Here is a 13907-nt window from a genome sequence, read left to right on the forward strand (position 1 = left end):
ATGCCAAAGAAAGGGTTTACAGAACAAAACAAAACAATAATCCAAACCTTGAAACATCTTATTTTTTTTGATAATCGGGATGAATTGTAAAATATGTGTAGAGCTGTAGTTATACATTAGAGCAAGTTTACATTATAATAAAAATGTATTAATCTTCAAGTAAATTTGTGAGCAGAACCATATTAATAATATAACTAGAGTTATGAAGTCAGTTATTTTTACTTTTGTACTATAAAATGGATATCTTTTTAATTTAGGAAATGTTTAGATAAATGTTATGCTTTGAGAAATGAGAAGTTTGAATGTAGACCTAACCGAAGGTGCATTCGAAAGTACGAATTCTTGAGGTGGTGAGATTTACATTTTCTGCTCATGTGCTATTTTTAGCTGTATGTTTTTGTAATTCTCTCATTACGTTAAAAAGAAAGTTAATGTTATGATGTTTTGTTGTGATAGGCAGAGAAGGTTGATGCAGCCCTTCACACTATGCTGTTGAAACAGGAGCCCCAAAGGCAACATTTGGCCTGTTTAGGTACCTGGGTCCTTTACCATAACCTTCGAATTATGATACAGTATCTTCTAAGTGGCTTTGAATTGGAACTCTACAGCATGCACGAGTACTATTACATATATTGGTAAGAGAGCAGTTGGAGTTAAAATTGGTGGTGGGTGGGATACGTAACATCTGAGAGAGTATCTGTAAAGTAGAGTGTAACTTTAAGGTACTTTTTTATTTACTGTATTTGAAATTTAGTTGTGGGACAATTGAAAAATATCTGTTGAAAATTAGAGCTAGATCATCTTAAACATCTTAAGTGTCATAACAATGTACAAATATATTTTTTCTAGCCATTGTAATATTTATTTAAAATTCACTAATAAAAGTGGCTTCAAAGTAAATAGATTAAGTGACGAGCTTTTGTGGTTTCCAAAGAGAAAGATTAACATACATTTTGCACTGACTGCAGTGATGCTATGTACTAGCTGTGGAATGTACTTAACTGAATTAAAGTTTCAAAATTTGAACCAGATCTTTCTTCTGAGAAGAAATTATGGCTAAGATTATCATTGGGAGTATAACTTGCAAACTGTGGCCCTGAGGATTTGTCTCAGGAGCTTTGAAGGAGTTGATAATAGGTGATCTTCAGCAGAGTAGTTCTTTGCTTTCAGTTGGAGATGAGATAAACCTGGTAAGAGGATGCTTGAGAATATTTTAGGTGTGAAATAGCTGTCACAGAAATAAAATAAGAAAATTGAGAGCTAATGAATTCAGTTATCTTGCATCTTTTTCTTAGTCTAGTAAAATATGGTAATTTAGTTGTGGTAATTTTAAAATAGTAATGACCTATTATTGCCCATCACAGACAGCTAAGTTTAATATATTAGATCTTAATATATCTAAGATATACCTAATATAACTAATTAGATCTTAGTTCATCTTTTTAATTCATATTTAAATTGGTATTTAAGATATTGTATATTCCCTGGAGTCACTGCTGGTCGAGGCAGGAAAGTCATTATTTTCTACACTGTTAACATGGTTTTGTGGTCATGGCTGCTAGGGCTCTTCACAGGTAATTCTTGGTTATGAAAAACAGATAACAACTCTTACCAACAGGTGTTGTTATAGCTACTTGGGATTTTTTAATTATTAATTCATACTAGACACCCCTATTCAAACGAGGCATTTTATAGGGGAACATGCTCAAGTATTGTGGTTTGAGGCAGCTAATTGGAAGCTTTTGTGCTCTTGATTTCTCAAGATACAATTTTTATATGTCTTTTTGCACAATGGATTGGCAAATGATATTCAGATAAATACTCCATTAGAAATTTACCTGAATACTTGAGCAGATTCATTTCTTCTCTTGTTAAAGAAATTTTAGTTCTGCTTGTAAGTACCCTTCTGGTCTACTTTCATGTTAGTTTTAACTGCTTTTTAGTTTCAAAATTACAGATTGGGCTCCAATATTTTCACAAGGTATATATACACTGTTGTTGTTCTTCATGAATGTGATTCCTAAAGCATGTGGACCCTTCTAAAATCAGTAGAAAACAGTGATTCTTAAATTTAGTGTGCATCATAATCACTTGGAAAGCAACTTGCTGGGGCTCTGTTCCTAGAGTTCCTGGTTTACTAGGTCTAGTGTAGGACCCACCGAATCATTTGCATTTCTAACTGCTTTCCTGGTAAGACTGCTGCTGGTCCTGAGATCACAACTGAGAATTGGTATAGAGTATTAGCACACTTACTCTCCTTAGGTATAATTAGATATAATTATAACTCTCCTTAGATATAATTGTGTATTAATTTTGATAAAGCACTTTAATAAAAGCTCATTGAAATATCTGATATTTGAAAGGAAAGTCCTGAATTGTGCCAGCTATCCCCTTTACTCGTCTGTCCTTCGGTTAGATAGTTAAAAGGTAAAAGGTATCATTAGTTCCCTATAGAAATCTTCTCAGGACTTCCCTGGTGGTCCAGTGGTTAAGACTCTGCGCTTCCATTGCAGGGGGCAATGCCTTTGATCCCTGGTCAGGGAACTAAGGTCCGCACGGCAGAAAAAAAAAAAGTCTTCTCATTGAGTTAAGAGAGGTTACAAACCCTCATTTTGTAGTGTGATGGGGGAAAAAATTCATTTGTATCCTATAAAAGTATACTATATTGAATGCTTTTCTTAAATTCATTGCCAGGAATGATTTTCTCTCCATGTGAAATTATATACTTTAAAATATATATATATACTGGTTTGCTTTAACTGCCAGGAAGCGTAGTGCTGTTTAGCTTTAAGATACAGTATCTAAGTCATTCCAGGTGTATCTTTTCATTTGTTTTTGTTTTTTTCCCGTGCCACATGACTTGCAGAATCTTAGTCCCTGACCAGGGATTGAACCTGGGCCACTGCAGTGAATGCGCAGGTCCTAACCACTGGACTCCCAGGGAATTCCCTTGTTTTGCTTTAAAATGTTCTTTTTTATGTTTTTTTTAATGTGTTTTAATATTATAACCTGCCTTATAACTGTTTGAAAAATTGGGGGAATAGGTGTCATACACTCAAACTTGATTATAATAAAATTTCTTATAAATCTTTGATTTTCATTAATGTAGTAGTGGTCCTTAATTTTATTTAAAGAATATATATTCATATCCTAGATTTAAACTGCTTTTCTGGCTTAAGAGAAAGTATTGTTTGTTAGTTTAAACTTATGAAAATTTAGTATCTGGTGGAATAATCTGTATCACATTTCCTTATTGAATAAACTCAAGTAAATTATATGCTAGCATGTTTATAATTTTTTCTGTATTTGTTTCCTTTTGTAATTAATAACAAAATAAGACATTTACTTAATAGGTTTTGGAGAAATGTGACCTATATTGATATAGTAAAAACAATTGAATGGCCATTCATTTGATTTACATATATATACATAATTATCAAGAAATCTCTTTTTAATTGAAGTATAGTTGATTTACAATATCGTGTTAGTTTCTGGTGTACAGCAAAATGATTCAGTACTTTTGCAGATTCTGTTCCATTATAGGTTATTACAAGATAATGAGTATAATTCCCTGTGCTGTGTAGTAAATCCTTGTTGCTTATCTTACTTTATATATAGTAGTTTGTATCTGTTAATCCTATACGACTAATTTGTCCCTCCCCACCAGAAATCTTTAGAAAAATTGTAAAACTCATATCATTGTAGGAAATTAAACAAAATTTTCCGTATTGTGTGGCAACAAGTAAGGGAAAGTTAATCATTTGTAATGCCCATTTCTTGTAAGATCTAATCTGTCAATTATCTAATGGAATAATTTTGTTTTTGAAAAAAACTTTTAAAGCATTATAAAAAATATCTCTTTATTAATACTGGTACTTGCGTTGACCAAGCTATCTCATTTAGACATCTGCCATTAACTAACATTTTCTTTCCATTAAGGTATCTCTCTGAATTCCTTTATGCATGGTTGATGTCAACATTAAGTCGTGCCGATGGCTCTCAGATGGCAGAGGAAAGGATAATGGAAGAGCAGCAGAAAGGCCGTAGTAGTAAAAAAACAAAAAAAAAGAAGAAAGGTAAAAAAAAAAAAAAAAAGAAAGGTGTTGTGAATTTTATTTATTTTTATACAGCAGCAGGTCCTTATTAGTTATCTATTTTATACATATTGGTGTATATATGTCAATCCCAATCTCCCAGTTCATCTTACCCACCCCTACCCACCCCGTTTCTCCCCTTGGTGTCCATATGTTTGTTCTCTACATCTGTGTCTATGTTTCTGCCTTGCAAACCAGTTCATCTGTACCATTTTTCTAGATTCCATAAATATGTGTTAATATATGATATTTGTTTTTCTCTTTCTGACTTACTTCACTCTGTATGACAGTCTCTAGGTCCATCCACTTCTCTACAAATGACCCAGTTTTGTTCCTTTTTATGGCTGAGTAGTATTCCATTGAATATATGTACCACATCTTCTTTATCCATTCATCTGTCGATGGGCATTTAGGTTGCTTCCGTGACCTGGCTATTGTAAATAGTGCTGCAATGAACATTGGGGTGCATGTGTCTTTTTGAATTATGGTTTTCACTGGGTATATGCCCAGTAGTGGGATTGCTGGGTCATATGGTAATTCTATTTTTAGTTTTTTAAGGAACCTGCATACTGTTCTCCATAGTGGCTGTATCAATTTACATTCCCACCAACAGTGCAAGAGGGTTCCCTTTTCTCCACACCCTCTCCAACATTTGTTGTTTGTAGATTTTCTGATGATGCACATTCTAACTGGTGTGAGGTGATACCTCATTGTAGTTTTGATTTGCTTTTCTCTAATAATTAGTGATGTTGAGCAGCTTATCATGTGCCTCTTGGCCATCTGTATGTCTTCTTTGGAGAAATGTCTATTTTGGTCTTCTGCCCATTTTTTGATTGGGTTGTTTCTTTTTTTAATATTGAGCTGCATGAGACTGTGAATTATTTTTAAACTTAAGAAATAAGTAACATTGGAGTGAGCTACCTGTGCATTTTAATGGGTGAATTAGTCATTATATTTTAATTCTCACCTATCTTCTCTTCAGAAGGTATAAGGGTACAAACTGAGTCACAATATTGGTACAAACCTTTTGGTTCCTTTTCTTGCTTTTCTTTTACTGCTTTGCTATTTCATGTGTCAAAGGACCTTAGGACAAGAAGAAGTAGCCACATGGAATAAGATAGGTTAAGGAACAAGACAGCAGGAGACTTTTGATACTCTTTTGACAGAAGGCTGACAGTTCAGGAAGGAAGGAAATCTGGAGTTGTGCTGTTACAGTCAGCACAGAAGGATGATCACAGAGCACTTCAGCATACTGCCCAAGGACCATGAGGAGAAAGAAATGTTTCAGAGGGACTCCCCTGTTAATCACTCATGGGAGGGTACAGATAGGCTACAATTGTTACAAAATAATGCTTTGTGTTCCCTTCAGATTTCAACACTTTGGGTGGGTCATTAAATGACTTGTATCCATGGCTTTCCTATAAAAGAAGTCCCTGTATTGTGACTTGAGAAGAAATTACAATTAATTCATACTAAAATCTTGTGGTTTTAACTATTTGGGAACACAGTTATTGTTTAAACTTTCTGCTATATTTTATTATTTGTAGATTTGGGCCATAAAATAAAATTTAGCCTGTAGGAACAAACTTTGAAATTTTAATTTAGTAAACAAGGTAGAAAGAAGGTTTTTTTAAAATTTAGATTTCTCCTGCAGTAATGCAAGAGGAAGAGGGAAAGAGTTTGGATGATTTTCTTTCTAATTACAGTTCGCCCATTGAGCCGAGAGATCACAATGAGCCAGGCATATCAGAATATGTGTGCTGGAATGTTTAAAGTAAGTTGCTACATTGCTATTACATTGTTTAATTCTTGGGTTGGCCAAAAAGTTCGTTCAGTTTTTTCTGTAAGATGGCTCTGGTAGCACTTAGTTGTCTTTAACTTCATTCGAAACAATTTTGTTAGATTGTATGTGACAGCTGTCATATTCAGTGTGCATTTAAAAAAAGACATCAAAATTGGTGAATTTTTGTGTAGCCATTTTAATATTGAAATGGAAGAAAAGCAACATTTTTGGTATATTATGCTTTATTATTTCAAGAAAGGTAAAAACACAATCGAAACGCAAAAAAAGATTTGTGCAGTGTATGGAGAAGGTGCTGTGACTGATCAAACGTGTCAAAAGTGGTTTGCGAAGTTTTGTGCTGGAGATTTCTCGCTGAACGATGCTCCATGGTTGGGTAGACCAGTTGGAGTTGATAGCGATAAAATTGAGACATTAATTGAGAACAGTCAATGTTATCCTACGCGGGAGATAGACGACATACTCAAAATAGCCAAATCAAGCGCTGAAAATCATTTGCAGCAGCTTGGTTATGTGAATCGCTTTGATGTTTGGGTTCCACATAAGTTTAGCGAAAAAAACCTTCTTGACCGTATTTGTGCATGGGATTCTCTACTTAAACATAATGAAAACGTTCCGTTTTTAAAACAAATGGTGACGGACAGTGAGGAGTGGATACTGTACAATAATGTGGAACGGAAGAGATTGTGGGGCAAGTGAAATGAACCACCACCAACCACACCAAAGGCTGGTCTTCATCCAAAGAAGGTGATGTTGTGTATTCGGTGGGATTGGAAGGGAGTCCTCTATTATGAGCTCCTTCGGGAAAACCAAACGATTAATTTCAACAAGTACTGTTTCCAGTTAGACCAACTGAAAGCAGCACTCGACAAAAAGCATCCAGAATTAGTCAACAGAAAACGCATCATCTTCCATCAGGATAACGCAAGACTGCCTGTTTCTTTGATGATCAGGCAAAAACTGTTACAGCTTGGCTGGGAAGTTCTGATTCATCCACCATATTCACCAGACATTGCACCTTCGGATTTCTATTTATTTCGGTCTTTACAAAATTCTGTTAATGGAAAAAATTTCAATTCCCTGGAAGACTGTGAAAGGCACCTGGAACAGTTCTTTGCTCAAAAAGATAAAAAGTTTTGGGAAGATGGAATTATGAAGTTGCCTGAAAAATGCAGAAGGTAGTGGAACAGAAAGGGTAAATATGTTGTTCAATGTAGTTCTTGGTGAAAATGAAAAATGTGTCTTTTATTTTTTCTTGAAAACCGAAGGCCCTTTTTGGCCAGCCCAATAAAATGAACCCTCTTCTGTGATTCTTTCCAGGTTCTAATTTCACCTTTATTTTTACTATCTGCTTGAAAATTACCTTTTTTCAAAGTCTAGTGGTTTACTAATTTGTTTAACAAATATTGAACCCTTGTCATGTGTCAGATATCTTGTACTGGCTACATTGCAGCATACCAAGTCTAATCAGATGTGATCCTTGTGTCACGTGCCTAGTTAATGACAGGCCAGGTGACATATATGTGGCATAGGTACTAAGAGAAGGAAGAGTTTACTTCTGATTGATGATCAGGAAAGGTTTCTTAGAAGAGATGGGGTCTGGATTTTTTTTAGAAGTGTATTAGGAATGGGGCAAGCTCCACAGTAAATGGCTTAAGCAAAGCAGCCATTTTCAGGAGTTAGTAACTCTTAAGTTGTGCTTGGCAGTTCAAGAAATTATTTAAGGCAACTTATTAAAATACATAAAACAATATGGACTTCTGTTTGAAAAACAGGACCAATGCTTTTCTTATAAAAATTATATTCTACTTTCTCTTCAGGAGCTTTTACTTGAAGGTTTCAAAGCTATTATAAAAGCATTAGGAAGAATAATGTGCATGTGGCATCATTTCACTAGGAAAATTAGTAATATAGTAGATATTGGAACTTGAACATTTTTTGTATAAAAGGTGGCTCAGGATATCAAAATGAATACTAAAGTCAGTTTTTCTCTCCCTGTTTCTGATTTCTGAGCCTTTTTTTGATTAACTATGTGTAAATAGCTGTTTCTTGTTTTCTATTCTGTATTAATGAGGATGTTCACATTTTCATATTAATACCATCTGTTTTTCTCTCTTTTTTTTTACTGTAGACCATGGTAGCATTTGACATGGATGGCAAAGTACGAAAACCCAAGTTTGAGCTCGATAGTGAACAAGTTCGATACGAGCACAGATTTGCTCCATTCAACAGTGTAATGACACCACCGCCAGTGCACTATCTGCAGTTCAAGGTGAACCTGCTCCTTAAAATAATTGTAAAGTAGTTAGTCTTAGACCTCCTTGGATATGGGCTGTTCGTACCTAGCCATTTTGTTAAAATAGTCAAGTCAAACTAGTATTGGATCAATGGGATAAAGTAATAAAATAGCAGTTTTAAATAGTAGGAAAATTATTTGATTTTGGATATACTAATCACATTAACAGTTATTTAAATATGAGAATAATATGAGGTGTGGTATATGAAGGTTGAAAATTGAATAGGGGGCTTCCCTGTTGGCGCAGTGGTTGAGAGTCCACCTGCCGATGCAGGGGACACGGGTTCGTGCCCTGGTCCGGGAAGATCCCACATGCCGCGGAGCGGCTGGGCCCGTGAGCCATGGCCACTGAGCCTGCGTGTCCGGAGCCTGTGCTCTGCAACGGGAGAGGCCACAACAGTGAGAGGCTCGTGTACCGCAAAAAAAAAAAAAAAAAAAAAAAATAGGGACATGCCAAATGTTTGCTTTAGTGTCTGTATGTGAATGGATAATCAATGTAGAATTCTTTAATTAAAAAAAGGTATTTTAGAGTTTTTTCATATTAAGCATGTTTTAAATAATAGTATTTCTTTTTTTTAGGAAATGTCTGACCTTAATAAATATAGCCCTCCTCCTCAGTCTCCAGAACTGTATGTGGCAGCTAGTAAGCACTTTCAGCAGGCAAAAATGATATTGGAAAATATCCCAAACCCAGACCATGAGGTAAGACTGCAGTCACAGTAATTCTAGAGGAAAAGCTTGGCAGGAAGTACCTATCTTACTACTGGATGACAGTACAGTTTAATTATAAAAGGAACCTTATAGTATTAATAAATGAAGCCTGTCAGTGTTTCTGCTAAGGATTTCAAATAGCTTTGCTAACCTAACCTTGTCAGACTTAAAATTATTTGATGAAAGAAGTGATGTAAATATCTCCTTTGTGTACATTTAGAAATCAATGCAAAGAGAAATGAAGACTTAGAACCGTAAAGTAAGCAGAAGGAATAGAAATAAGATCCAGATTGATGCACAGTTCAGTTGTTAAGATTTAAAATTTTTGATTTATAGTTTACTGTATTAAAATATAATTATATAAATCTTAAGTCTAAAAAATGATCTGGTCAATTATCACAGGAAGTAAAAATAACTGTATTCCACTTGACCATTTAAAATAAAGACTTGTTTTTGAAGACTATTTTGAGTATCATTCTACAGAGTTTAGAACTTGTAAAATATAAAATACTGTTTCAGCCTTTTGTTAGTTTCATAATTTATACCTGATTTTATTGAAATGCATTTATTCTGTAAATGAGAGTTACCTGTAACACAGACCATTTTGTGGAGTATATCTTGGTACAGCCTCCATGGAAGGGTATTTTAGCAATCTGTCAAAAATCACATGTCCTTAGGCCCAGAAATTCTGCTTCTTGGGATTTAGCTTATAGATACATGTGCACATGTGGGAAATGATGAATATACAAGAGTATTTATTACAGCAGGATTTGTAATAGTAAAAAAATGAGGAAACTTTAGTGTCCATCAGAGGGAACTGTTACATGACTTTTCATCGTGCAGTAGAGTACCGTGCAGCCCTAAAAAGGACAAGGAAGATATTTATTTACTGTAATGGAATGTTCTTCAGAATATAAGACGTTTAAAAAGCAAGCTTAAAATCTGTATGTATAGTATGCTGCCCTTTCAGTCAAGGGGAAGAAAGGAAGACTACATGTATGTGTGGCAATATTATATGAATATAACATATCTCTGGAAAGATACATAAGAATTAATAACAGTGTTTGCTTCTTAGGAGGGTTGCTAAGTGCCTTAGGGAAGAGGGGTAGGAGAGAGATGACTTTTTTAAAAAATCATATATAGTCACGTAATGAAAGAAAATAAAAGGGGGGAGTATAAAAATTAGAGGAAGGTGCCTGTAATAGATGGAATATTTCTTTTAGTGGACTTCATTTATTTAACTCAACAAATATTGTTGAGTGCCTACTAGGTCCTAAGCACTCTGGTAGGTTCCAGCAGGGGAAAAAACACAGAAATCTGGGCCCTCCTGGGGGCAGGGGAGGCAAGCAGTAAATAAATAAATGTTATATAGTGTATTAGAAGATCATAAGTACTATGAAGAAAGATCAAGCTGGGAATAGGGATAGTGAATGCTACAAGGAGGCAGGTGGAGGGGATTAGACATTTTTAAATAAGTTGGCCGCTGAGCAAGCCCTGGAAGAAGGTGAAGAAGCAAGTCACGTGGCCCTCTGGGGATGGAGCCTTCTAGGCAGAGGGATCCACTATGTGTAAAGGTGCAGAGGTAGGAGTGTGCCCTGTTGTATTTGAGGAACAGCCAAGGGCTTTTTTTTTTTGGTGGTACGCGGGCCTCTCACTGTTGTGGCCTCTCCTGTTGCGGAGCACAGGCTCCGGACGCGCAGGCTCAGCGGCCATGGCTCACGGGCCCAGCCGCTCCGCGGCATGTGGGATCTTCCCAGACCGGGGCACGAACCCGTGTCCCCTGCATCGGCAGGTGGACTCTCAACCACTGCGCCACCAGAGAAGCCCGCCAAGGGCTTTGTGTTGGAGTGAGGTGAACAAGGGGGTGAGCTGTTGGAGAGTTTTGAGCAGAGATGTGACCAGATCTGATTTTTGTTCTAAAGGATCACTCTGGCCACTGTGCTGAAAATAGACTGTGGTGGGACCAAGGGTGGAAGCAGGAGAGCCAGTTAGAGGCCATAGCTATGATCCAGTTGAAAGGTGGTGGTGCTAGTGGATCCGAAGTGATTGCGTCCTCTGTGAATTTTAAGGCCTAGTCAATGGGATTGATTGATGGTGATGGATTGGATGTGGGGTAAGAGAAAAAGAGTCAAGGATGGTTTTGAGGTTTTTGGCCTGAGCACCACCAGGGTAGATTGAGTCATGTAGGGAAGACTGTAGGCTGGAGCATGGGGTAGACAGGGCTGGGAAGGTCTGGAGCTCAGTTTTGGACATGGCTTTTGGATGTCCCAATGGAGTAGTCGTGTAGGTAAGTGGATGTGTGATCTGGAGCTGAGGAGGAGCAGTTACTGAACTCGTGGTGATGTGTCAAGTGAGGTCACTAAGAGGGCAATGGGAACTTATTTTCCTTCAAGCTGCCCATTACTTCCTCTTAAGAGAAGTGAATATTTCATTCCATTGTTATTCATGTGTTCAGAAGTCTTTTAGACAAATGGTTGTCAGAAGTAACAGTTAACACTTAAAGGACACTTATTACCTGCCAGGTGTGGGTCTCAGCTCATAATATATATTAACTCACTTAATCCTCAGAACAAATCTTTGTGGGAAAGGTAAATTATTATCCCTATTTTTACAGATGAAGAAACTAAGAAACAGAGAGGTTAGAAAACTTCCAGAGGTTTCATAGCTAGTTAGTGGCAAAGCTGGAATTTGAAAACGGACAGCTTAACTTCAGAGTCCATGCCCCAAACACTACATTGTATTGTCTTTGTAGGACTTTGCAGTGTAATATCTTTCATTTTAATGAAAAAGAGATACAGTAGCCCTTTCAAGTCTTCATGGTTGACTACTAGAGTTCTGTGTTACTAAAAGACGTATGATGGTGTTCATGTTTTTAAATTGCCTTTTAATAAAATATTTTAATAAAATAGCAACACGTACATCGTGCCAATTTCCTATTATCTATAAATCAATAAATTTTGACTATGAATTTTATGTTTTGATAGCTTAATGTTGCTCATTGTTTAGGTCAATAGAATTTTAAAGGTTGCCAAACCCAACTTTGTGGTTGTGAAGTTATTGGCAGGAGGACACAAAAAGGAATCTAAGGTAAGTATATTGTAGGGAAAATAAGTGGTCTTAATTTATTGTAAAACTTCATTTTTTTTTTCAGTAAGATGAATAAATATTACAAAAAAGTCAAAACGCTCATAAAAACTATTCTAAAAGAGATTCAGTGGCAGAAAATAGATCAGAGCTTGCTGTTTTTCCTTGAAACTTAAAGATTTTATTGACTTAAAATCTCTAAAGTCTTCGCTTCCATGTAAATTACTGAATGACTTAAGGTAATAAAAGAAAATGTGTGTAAACAAATTTATGGGAGAGTTATTTAAAAAGTCATCTGCCTTTAGAAAAGTGAATGCTTCAATAATTAGAGCCTTTAATGGCTCAGGCCATGGAAGATTCTGTAAGCTTCCATTGGTAATGCTGTTGTATCATTAGTGCTGTATCAACATTCAGTGCAGAAGAGGCCAACCACCGAGGCATTTTTGGTGGCATTTGCCCATTATATGCGTAACGTCTGTTTGTTTACTCCCATTACTTTTCTGTGATCTCTCTTATCTCCTGCTCTGCTTTAGCAGTGATTCATTTCATTGCTCAGGAGTATCAGCGACCCTGGAACTAAAAAAAGAATTGCTGGCCCATGACCTTTTCCTGTAATTTAAGTCCATTTTCCTTTGTTAACTATTCTCTGAAGTTAGAAAACCGCTGCTCAGCATGTTTTCTAATGACCTTCATAAACCAGAGATAAGCTACATCATTTTCTTTTAAATCTCTTTTGTGCTGCCTTGTCTCTAAAAACATGAGAAACTCTAAAATTATAGTAGTCTTTATTTTGTTTACTGTCTGAATATGTATAAGATACATAAATTGACTTTGTTTTCTTTACAGGTTCCTCCTGAATTTGATTTCTCTGCTCACAAATATTTTCCTGTTGTGAAACTTGTTTGAAAGAGAGACTGAAAAGGTGACCAAAGAGGTGAAGTCTACTTACAGATTCTACTCTTAGAGGATCTATCCATCAGTCTTACATGAAGTGAAATGGATTTCTTGGGTAACAACCCATTATAAGGAATACTTTTAATTTGACAGCCTTACATGACGTGAATGAAAACTGCTGTTTTAAAGTGGTTTATTATGTTCCATGGATGAAACTGGTCTTATTGAATGCATTGATGAACATTATATGGTTTTATTACAGATTTACTCAGAAATCATTTTTTATGAATGATTGAGTGAAAATAGTGTTTGTAAAGGTTAATAAATTTCTTGACAAAAAATGCACTACTGGAGATGAAAAACAATAGCACTGTGTTGATACATGTTAAGAATTGAAGGTGTTTATTACTCTTAATGTTTGAGTAGTTCAAACATTATCCAAAAGAAGTTTCAAATTAAGGGATTTTTTAAACACATGGGATTTGGGCAAAATACATTTTAAAGGGATTTTGGGGGGCCTCCTAGCTATATAGGGAGACTAAATTACACGGGGATTGTGATTTTATGTGTCATGGTATCTTAAATTATATACCTGTCAGAATATAGATTTTTTTTTTAATCCTTTAACTGTTACTTTTGGCACTTTTAAAAGATTACACATCATGTTTGCTAGTGACATTCAGAAGATAAGACTGTATAGATTTGTTCATTTTTAGAGTTAGGTTTCAACACGGCATACTCCTTTCTGTTTACTACTTCACAGTTTAACCCATCAGACATTTTCAATCAGGGTCTTTCCAGCATCCTCTGGCTTTGAAAATTGACTTAAATCACCTATACCTACAAATGCCCAGTGCCAGTGGCTTCACACTTCTTCCTTTGCTGCCAGTTCCTCTTCCTGTCTCTGGTCTGCTGTTCTGTGTCAAGCTGCCATGGCCTCTGGGGGCCTTTCCTTCTCCTCCACAGGAAGCAATACTATTAGCAGAATGAGCTACCCTGCGCCTAACTTAAATTGACTTTTGGCTTG

General features: G+C 36.0%; 1 protein-coding gene across 1 annotated transcript in view; it reads left to right on the forward strand.

Moving 5' to 3' along the window:
- The window catches only part of NAA35 (N-alpha-acetyltransferase 35, NatC auxiliary subunit), an 87728-nt gene extending 74022 nt beyond the window's left edge, over positions 1-13706 (forward strand). Inside the window, exons 17-23 of the mRNA XM_082656558.1 lie at positions 457-635; positions 3940-4076; positions 5801-5868; positions 8027-8167; positions 8771-8893; positions 11909-11989; positions 12833-13706. Coding sequence (XP_082512684.1) covers positions 457-635; positions 3940-4076; positions 5801-5868; positions 8027-8167; positions 8771-8893; positions 11909-11989; positions 12833-12892 — 789 coding nt within the window. The 3' untranslated portion in view covers positions 12893-13706. The remainder of the gene's footprint in view (positions 1-456; positions 636-3939; positions 4077-5800; positions 5869-8026; positions 8168-8770; positions 8894-11908; positions 11990-12832) is intronic.
- Positions 13707-13907: the final 201 nt, after the last annotated feature.

The sequence above is a fragment of the Grampus griseus genome (assembly GCF_964374135.1).
Source record: "Grampus griseus genome assembly, chromosome: 6".
In the NCBI taxonomy this organism is placed as follows: Eukaryota; Metazoa; Chordata; class Mammalia; order Artiodactyla; family Delphinidae; genus Grampus; species Grampus griseus.